This window comes from Balaenoptera musculus, chromosome 9 (assembly GCF_009873245.2).
Source record: "Balaenoptera musculus isolate JJ_BM4_2016_0621 chromosome 9, mBalMus1.pri.v3, whole genome shotgun sequence".
Lineage (NCBI taxonomy): Eukaryota > Metazoa > Chordata > Mammalia > Artiodactyla > Balaenopteridae > Balaenoptera > Balaenoptera musculus.
Genome location: NC_045793.1, coordinates 28,081,632 through 28,091,614, shown reverse-complemented (window position 1 = coordinate 28,091,614; position 9,983 = coordinate 28,081,632). Strand labels below are relative to the sequence as shown.

Genomic DNA, 9,983 nt, shown 5'->3' with positions numbered 1-9,983 from the left:
AAGGAAAGAATCTTTTCATGACCATGGTGGTGGCAGCCAGTCATTTTCAAAATAAATTTTACCCCCTTGTTGTTTGAATACAAAGCAAGAACTGGGCTACTCCCTATCTGAGACACTGTCTGCCTGTCCTCATGAGCTATCAGGCTCAGCTAAATATGTCCCTGGCCAGTATGTGAATAATCCCCACTGGTTCCGAGACCTCCATCCACCACCGATGTGACATTCTTTGTGTTCAAATGTCTAGCTGACGTCTGATGCTTAAAACAGCCTATGTCTTCACCCCTCTCTGCATTGTCACAGCCTGTACCACCACTCTTAAAAGGCTATCGCAGGCACTCCCAGCACCAGTTGCTAACCAGCCTACCTACTTGCTTCCCCTGCGTACTGCCGGCTGCCTTGAATGCCTCGTGCACCGAGCTCCTTGTGGGTCTGACAGAGCAGGGACCATGTCTACCTTCGGCTACAGGAGAGGACTTAGCAAATATGAATCCATCGATGAGGATGAACTCCTGGCCTCCCTGTCAGCCGAGGAGCTGAAGGAGCTAGAGAGGGAGCTGGAAGATATTGAACCTGATCACAGCCTTCCCGTGGGGATGAGGCAAAAGAGCCTGACCGAGAAAACGCCCACGGGGACATTCAGCAGAGAGGCACTGATGGCCTATTGGGAAAAGGAGTCCCAGAAACTCTTGGAGAAGGAGAGGCTGGGGGAGTGTGGAAAGGTAGGCTCTCAGATTTTTTTTTCTTTAGCTGCTCCCACGGCCCTACCCCGAACCCAGGAAGCTGTTTTTTCTAACTTTTCAGCCCTCCTCACTCTTCTTTTCTTATAACCCACTTGTAGCTGCTATTGAAAATCTTCTCAGGCTGAAATAGTCATCTAACTTTATGGCCACCCAATGGATTATATGTAAAATTCTTAGTTGGGGGTCCTATGATTGACAAGGATGGGATCTTCAAGAAGAAAATAATGCACAAGCAAAGCATGGGTTTAAATATTTTGCCAAACGTAAGTCTAATTTGAGTTATAAGTTGGGGATGTGGCATAATAGAAATGCAGATGTATTTATATATGTGTATAGATATGTGTGTGTGTGTATATATATAGTGGTTAACTACATTTATTTTCTTCTATAAAGACAAAAGTGTGTACTCTGGTTGCTTGGACTGTGATGGTGACTCTAGTAAAAATAATTCTTTTTTTCCAACAGCAGGAAGTGTGGGGTGGTGAGAAGTATATGGGGCTGAGGGTCAGGGGACCTTACTTCTACTCCCTGCTCTGTGCCTAACTTGTAAGATCTTAAACAGACAGTCACTTCTGCAGGGTTCTCTTTCCCATCTGTCGACGGAGGACACTGGATCCAGTGTTTCTTTTGTGAATCAAACACCCTTTTGAGATTTTGCTAAGTTATGGACCTTCTTAAGAAAATGAACGTGTGCGTGTGTAAACATACACAAATTTTACATAGAATTTCAAAATGATGACACACATCCTGAAACCCACCTAAGGACCCAGGTTAAGCATGCCTGCGTAGATGATCTCTAAGATTCTGTTCTATTTTATAATGGTGATTCTAAGGCCAGGAAATGTGCTTATATTAGAGGTCAGACCTATTAAGCTCTTGTTCTCTGACCTGTAAGCAGTTACCTTGAATTTGCCAAATGAATCATTCACAGAAGGAAGTTCAAAAGACTAAGCCCTCGGAAAATATTATAGTAATGACAATAAGAATGTCAAAATAACAAATTCCTGAATTTGTGGAAGAATACTGGTCAGGAGCGACAGTTTAATACCTCTGTGCTCCACTGGAATCATCTCAAATCAAAATGGCCCAAAGCCAATGGCGAGACTTCCATGGTACTAATCTAGGCGCTGTTAGATGATCTTGATGATAGGGTGTGTTGGCCACATTTTTAGCAAGATATGTGTGAGCTTTGTCCATGTCAATCATCGCAGGAAGGGCCACTGGGATCAGGCCAGGATCTGCCAAGGCCACGGTGGCTGCCTGCATTGAGGGGCTGAAGGAGTGGGGTGGTGGTGAGAAGGAAGGATACACATGATGGGCCAGGATTTGGGTTGGTCAGTTCCTCCACAACCATGATTTTCAGAGGTCTTTTTTTTTTTTTCTGATGTGGAAATGTGTGTCCAAAATCTGATCAAATATAAGAAGTATGACATTTTCTTAAGAGTTCTTAAAGATTTTCCTTAATAAGAAGATTAAAATTGCCTCATAATGTCCAGGACAGATAGCCATTGGAGCAATAACCCAGCAGAGGCATTTAATGTCATAATGTCTTGAGATCAGTGGGAAACAAAGGGCAAAGCCTGTTGTCAGCTGTTGATGGAACCCACTAGCTCCTGCCAAAGGTTTTGCTGATCCCTGATCCCTGCCAATAGCTTATCAGCTCAATTAGAGAGGCTGTATGTTGATGAACTTCGATTCCTTTCTCAGCTAGTTAACTTTTCTCCCGCTACCCTTTCCCTGTTGGCTAGTTATCTCTGGAGTCACAAGGAGTGCTGAGCAGAAGCTTGCCAGTGGAGGGTGTCAATCCATTTCCACTCCAGGAAAAAGCTCAAAGCAGCTGACTGGTGGCTGCTGGGGGAGGGGGACGGCAGCGTAAGTGAAGAGCAGCCCAGTATGGACCATGAGAAGGAGACGATTATCAGGCTACTACTGGCTCTGTAAATGCTTATGAAAATCATGTTCAACCCCTAGGGAATGACAGCCTCTGCCCAGCTGGACGCACACAAACTTATCCTGCATTAAACAGCTCCAAGGGGCCTTGTCAATCCAAAGATCTAGCTCCCCTAGCTTGAGTGTCTGCCGGGCTTCAGGCATAGGTGCCAATGAGTACATTCATTTTACTTCACTGAATTCTTACCTTCTGGACATGAGAACTGAGACTAGGAGAGGTTAAGAAGCTCATTTGAGATTAACAGCTTCTGGCTGAAATTCAAACCAAGTTCTGTTGGCACAAAGACTGTGATTCTCAGAATGTGGGTAATAACAGCATCACCTGGGATCTTCTTAGAACTACTAATTCTAGGACTCCCCCAGACCTGCTGAATGAGCAACTCTGGGAATGGGGCCCAGCACGGTGTGGCCTCACAAGCCCTCTGGGTGATTATGACACACACTGGTTTGAGAGCCACTCAACTCTACTGCAGTTTCTTTGAGACTCCCCTCCACAGAGCTTTAGTGATTTGTCTAAAATCAACCCACTCTTTATGGGTAGAACCAGAACCAGAACGGAACCAAGACTCCTTGTTCATGTAATGGTGCCAGGGAGGTAATGAGGAGAAATGGTTAGACACCTTCTTCTTTTTGCCTAATTTATGCCCTAAGGGTACCAACATCACCCCCCAGCACCTCATGCCCCGCCCCTCCACCTTCCCCCCCCTATTCCTGCAAGGATCTGGGTTAACTACAGAACAGTGGCAGATAGGTGATCTGGAACAGTGCAGTCAGTACAAATGCCAGAATAATTTTGAAAGTAGGCAATGATTGTTTTTACATCCTCCTTCCTCCCTCTCTAGACACCTTTCTCCCTTCCACTGTTCTTCTCTTAGATGTCCCCCACCTAGGGTGACTAACCATCTCAGATTGTCCGGGACTATCTAGATTTTAGAACTAAAAACTCTGCTTCTTGGGATACCCTTCAGTCCTGGGCAAACCAGGACAGTCGGTCACCTTCCCCCGACCCCAGCCCCATCAGTACTTTTCTCCTAGGCCTTGTCCCGACTCTCAGGGACTGTTAACCAATGTCAATTTAGAGCCATTCCGTTAACAAATTTTATTGAGTCCCTACTACGTGCTGAGCACTGTGCAAGGTGAACAAAACAGACATCATCCTTGCCCTCACCCCACAAACAGTCTGTTGAGAAAAATGACAAATCATTAAATAGGTACTTTATTGGAGGAAGTACAACACTGTGGGAACACATCACAAGGATAATTTGAGGAGGTGTCAAAGACATTTCTGGAGGAAATGTCATTTAGATGTTACAGGACAACTCATTGCTGGATAACAGTTTCTCATATGACTTCTCCAGATACATTTAAGGGGAAAACATCTCTTGCAGATAAAGTCTAAAGTTCTTTTTAAAAACTAGAGGGTACAATTTAATGGTGGTATGACAGGCAGTATACCTTGAATTTTGTGACAGGTCCCTCTCCTCCAAATACTGAAACAGCTAAAAACATATACTTACAACACACACACACACACACACACACACACACACACACACACACACAGTATCACTCTCCCTCCCTTAAGACTGGAGGAGCCAACCCAGGAGTGGCTGACCCCTTCCCCAGGCCATCACTTGGTGCCTGCCACTCCAAACAAGTGGATAACTGGAGGCTATTTTGTGGTAGCAACTGGGCAAGCAAACCTGGAGACCAGCACAGTGTTTTCCAAAGCTCATTCCATATGCCTCAGGCTGGGGTCAAAAACATTTCCAGTACGGAGGGAAGAATCAAGGCTTTGGGGACAGGAAAGCATCTCAGGGCTTTAGAGAAAATAAAGGACTAAAAAGATAGCATTAGAGAAAATCGGACTGTGTCAGCAAGTTCGAGATTTTTATTTTATCGGAAAAGGTAGCAAGAAAAAGTAAGATGGGGTCACCTGAGCTTCTCAGTACAAAGAGTCTTGTAAACAGGAAAGACAAAGATGGAATGAAATTGTGTTTGCCTGAAAGTCTCTCATAATTGATACCTGGTAACTAATTTAAGACCATCAGGCTGAGGCAGTGGCTTGCTTCAAGATTTTCTACTGTTCTCTGCTGTTCCACATTACGGTTGGAATCTAGTTGGTGCCAAGGGCCATTATCTTTCCCGCCTCGTGTCTCCTGCAGTCCTGTCTCATTTAACCCTGTGATAACATGAGATTTCAAGCTGATTTGCTGAAAAGGGTGACCTGATTGAGTTTCTGCAGAGAGCTGGGTTTTGACCTGCTGCTGCCCTGAACGGCAGCCCTGCCCCCTTGGCTTCCTTCCCCAGAGGAAGGACAGAGATCGCCTCAGCTTTCAGGTGCTGCGGGGTCTCTGAGACCCTGTGCCAGGCTCTACCCCAGAGGGACATGCCCCGCTTCTGTCTACACTGAGACAGGACAGGGCAGGGGGCTCTGGGCTCCTGTCACATAGGCTATAGGAGGCAAATTGGGGGAAGAATTTTTGAGCATTAAGAAAGGGAACCCACGAACCTGTTGTATATTTTTGTTGTCACTTGTATGTTTGGGATGGAGAAATAAGGAAGGACAGAGGGGTGATTCCCTAAGGGATAGTCGAATTTGCTAAACTGTAATAGACTAGGAGTCAAGTAGTTCAGAAGAGGTAGTTAAGGGAACAAACATTTTATCAAGGGCTTTCCAGAGCAGAAGTTCCGACGTATCTGTTCAAACTGGTAAAATGCTAGCAAACTTTTATTCAATAAACTGCATTCTGGATATTTATTTTGCAGAAAACAAAAGAAACGTTTGTAGAAAAAGCTGTTGGGCTATGCAAGGAAATATTAACCTTGGTCACCCAAACTAGAGAGATCAGAAGGTGGAGATGAACTTTTTTTCTTATATACTTCCGTATTACTTGCTGTGTGTTACTTTTTTTTTTTTTCTTTTTAAATTTATTTATTTATTTTATTTATGGCTGTGTTGGGTCTTCGTTCCTGTGCGAGGGCTTTCTCTAGTTGTGGCAAGCGGGGGCCACTCTTCATCGCGGTGCGCGGGCCTCTCACTATCGCGGCCTCTCTTGTTGCGGAGCACCGGCTCCAGACGCGCAGGCTCAGTAATTGTGGCTCACGGGCCTAGTTGCTCCGCGGCATGTGGGATCCTCCCAGACCAGGGCTCGAACCCGTGTCCCCTGCATTAGCAGGCAGATTCTCAGCCACTGCGCCACCAGGGAAGCCCACTGTGTGTTACTTTTTAAAAAATTGATTGAGATGTAATTGACATATCACATTGTATGAGTTTTAGATGGACAACATGATGATTTGATCCATGTATGTATTGCAAAACCACGTGTTACTTTCGTAAATTTTAAAAATGTGCTTAGAAATGACGAACTTAATGATGATACCATGCTCTTTAGGTTGCAGAAGAAGACAAGGAGGAGAGTGAGGAAGAGCTTATCTTTACCGAAAGTAACAGTGAGGTTTCTGAGGAGGTGTATACGGAAGAGGAGGCCGAGGCCGAGGAGGCCGAGGAGGAGGACGACGAGGAGGAAGAGGACAGCGAAGGAGAGGAAAGAACGATTGAAAACGAGAAAGGGATGAATGGATCTGTACATTACGGTAGTGTCAGTTCCGACAGCTCGAGGCCAGAGACGTTTAAAAGTCAAATTGAAAACATCCATCTGACCAACGGCCACAGCGGAAGGAACACAGAGTCCCCAGCTGCCATCCACCCCTGTGGAAACCCGACGGTGATCGAGGATGCCCTGGAAAAGGTGAAAAGCAATGACCCCGACACCACGGAAGTCAATCTGAACAATATCGAGAACATCACGTCGCAGACCCTCACCCGCTTCGCGGAGGCCCTCAAGGCCAACACGGTGGTGAAGACCTTCAGTCTGGCCAACACGCGCGCCGACGACAGCGTGGCCACTGCCATCGCGGAAATGCTCCGAGTCAACCGTCACATCACCAGCATCAACATCGAGTCCAACTTCATCACGGGCAGGGGCATCTTGGCCATCATGAGGGCTCTGCAGCACAACCCCGTGCTCGCCGAGCTGCGCTTCCACAACCAAAGGCACATCATGGGCAGCCAGGTGGAGATGGAGATCGTCAAGCTGCTGAGGGACAACACCACGCTGCTGAGGCTGGGTTACCATTTCGAGCTCCCAGGACCAAGAATGAGCATGACCAGCCTCTTGACCAGAAACATGGATAAACAGCGGCAGAAGCGGATGCAGGAGCAAAAACAGCAGGAGGGGTACGAGGCAGGAGCCAACCTTAGGACCAAAGTCTGGAGAAGAGGAACGCCCGGCTCTTCACCTCTCGCATCCCCCAGGCCCTCTCCCCGGTCATCCCCCAAGCTCCCCAAGAAAGTCCAAATTGTGAGGAGCCGTCCTCCATCTCCGGTGGCCCCGTCCCCTCCTCCGCCGCCGCCGCCGCCCCCTCTTCCTCCCGAAAGGCTGCCCCCCCCTCCTCCTCCGCCTCCGCCCCCTCCGCTCCCAGAGAAGAAGCTCATCACGCGGAACATCGCAGAAGTCATCAAACAGCAGGAGAGCGCCCAGCGGGCCTTACAAAATGGACAGAAAAAGAAAAAAGGGAAAAAGGCTAAGAAACAGCCAAACAGTATCCTAAAGGAAAGTAGAAATTCCCTGAGGTCAGTGCAGGAGAAGAAAATGGAAGACAGTTCCCAACCTTCTACCCCACAGAGATCAGTTCACGAGAATCTCATGGAAGCTATTCGGGGAAGCAGCATGAGACAGCTAAAGCGCGTAAGTAACCCAAGGGCAGACCCTGGGGCGCAGACCTAGGACAGGCCGCACAAGGGTACCAAAGTCGCCTCTCAAATACTTAATCACTATTTTAAATGTTTTAGTATGCCAGCAGGCTACCAAATTTGGAGCAGGTCACCAGATAGCACATTTCCATTTGAGAGATGCGCCACCTTCATGGCATCTCAGTCTTTTAAGGGCCAGGCTCATCTTAAGATACTTCAATCTAAAAAAATCCCGATTTCCTTAATAAGAAAGTCAGGGCGTATCATCTACATTCCAGAAAAGATTCATCACTTGTCAAAAATTTTACCACAGAGTTGCAAGTGATTTAAAACCTACCTTATAATATAAAATTTGAGTACCACCCAGCAATAATCTGTATCTGAGTTCTTCCTGGAGAATACTACTAAAGACATACTCTACAGATATTTTTTTCACTTTATCATTTGTACCGTTTTTATTGAAAGAAAATCCCCTATTTTTGTAGGTGGAGGTTCCAGAAGCTCTGCGATAAAAACCCGATCTTTAGAAGAGGATGCAGAATTATTCAGTGGCATTAGATAAAATGCATTGTGAGATGTTTCTAAAATACCTTCTTCAATTTGAAATGTTCTCTGACTTTAAAAGTAGCCTCACCCATTAATTCCAAAGAGAATTTTAAGAAACTATCTGCATGTTTCTTCTGTAAATATGAAAATAAACTTCTTTTTTATGTCATGAGATTTGTATTGGCAAGAAGCAGTTTATTTAAACATGCTCTGGCTGTGTTGGTAATTCTGAGCTGTAATGAGTTAATGAAATGTGCTGTTATTTTTGTAATCCCAATAAATCTGGATTGAAGTTTTTCGGGTTTTTTTTAAACAAACTAATTTTTTTTTGTAAATTGATATTCACATCTGTCAGGTATGTGACCTTGCTAAATATTAAAAATATTACATTCTCAGCCCCCCCCCAAAAGGTTTGGGTCGTTAGCATTTGCCTTTGTTTTCTCATGTCTAAGAAAATCTGATCAGAGCTCTCTCTAAAGGTCTGGAATCAAGAACCTTCTTAAAAGTCTTTTTGGTAGTGAGATAAAAGCTTGGGAAAAGGCCCCAAACTGACCATTATCATCTTAGATGCATGGATATTGGACCCAGGATGGCAGCTGACACTCCCATATTTCCATAAGGCTGATAGGTACCCAGAAGTCATTCAGTCATTTATAATTAAAACCAACTATTTCTGGAAGAAGAACAAAAAAGAAAACAGTTGAAAGTTAGAAATCTCTTGGTAGAGAGGAAGTAAGTGCTAAGGGAACGTCTGGAAGATAGGCCCCCCCCAACCCCGAATTCAGAGCTATCTTGAGGCTGATGCTAAAGATTTCACCGTTCAAGTCTCCTTTAAGCTCTCCCTGGATGAGCTTTAGTTTAATGGGTCTCAGCCTTTTTGTGCTCTGAATACATAGCAGTGGTGTCAGAGTCCACAACACACATCCAGGGACAAGGGTACATGTATTTGCAATCATTCTACCCCACCTCCCTCTCACTCAAGAAAGATCTGCATTCACATAGGAGAAAGACCTATCAGAGATTCCCTTCATTCCACCCTAGTGCTCCTCTCCAGTTTATGAAAGCTATAAATCTCCTCTAAAGTCCTTTGTATTATCTATGATTAGCAATGTTTCCTTTGTGTCCTACAGAGTATGACAGTGGTCCTGGCGAGCTCCCTGGGCCACCCGTTTAATAACTGTTTCCTGACTTTGTGTAGGGAGTGACTGACATTTTCAGAACTAAGTTGTGTACTTTTCACAGCAACATTAAAAGGTGCTCTCCCCGGTTAGTCCATGAGGAAAGCCAGGCTCAGAGGGGCTGGGGTTGCCTGGGAGCCTGTGTGTTTCAGAAGCCTGTGCTCCTTCTGCATCGCTGCCCGTCTCTGCTTGCATCCGGGCTCAAACGCCCCACCCCACGAAGGCTCCCTGTTCTTAGAATAACAGTGGGGATTTCAGTTTCCCTTAGTAGTGACTTCACTATTTCACCCCTTCTCACTAGTGTTTACAATCATGTTCTTTATTGTTGCACAAAGAAATAAAAGCTAAAATGTAGGTTTCTGAAAGGTGTGTATGGGTGTGTGTGTGGGGTGTGTGTGTGTGTGTGTGTGTGTGTGTGTAGTGAATTTAGGACAGAAAGCCAAGACTGACCTTCCTTTCCCCTGGCCTTTGTGTGTGCATGAGGACGGGGCTCTTCTAAATGCAAACAGCTTTCAGCTCCATCATGATGAGGCAGAGGGGCAAATGGTTGCTGATAAAAGGGTCCTTTGATAAAACCATGTGTGAATCCCAGAAAAAGAGGGTGTGTAGAACCAGGAGGGAGAGGCTAGTTCCTGGGCTGCTGGGAGCTGCTAGGGCTGTGGAAACCTGCCAGGCCTTCTCACCAGAAGTGATTGGGAGACAAATATTCTCTCCTTCATGTTTTAAAAGACTGCTTTGCTGGAAATTTTTGGGCTTCGGGAGAGAGCAGCGTGCACTTACGAGGCACTTCACAAAATGTAAATAAAGATATCC

The 9,983-nt window shown here is 45.6% G+C and overlaps 1 protein-coding gene across 1 annotated transcript; it reads left to right on the top strand.

Moving 5' to 3' along the window:
* Positions 1–330: 330 nt before the first annotated feature.
* LMOD2 (leiomodin 2) lies at positions 331–8,289 on the top strand. The gene is made up of 3 exons (XM_036864030.1): positions 331–719; positions 6,086–7,441; positions 7,932–8,289. The coding sequence occupies exons 1-3, from the start codon at positions 447–449 to the stop codon at positions 7,956–7,958; spliced, it is 1,656 nt and encodes a 551-aa protein (XP_036719925.1). The 5' UTR covers positions 331–446; the 3' UTR covers positions 7,959–8,289.
* The last annotated feature ends 1,694 nt before the right edge of the window (positions 8,290–9,983 follow it).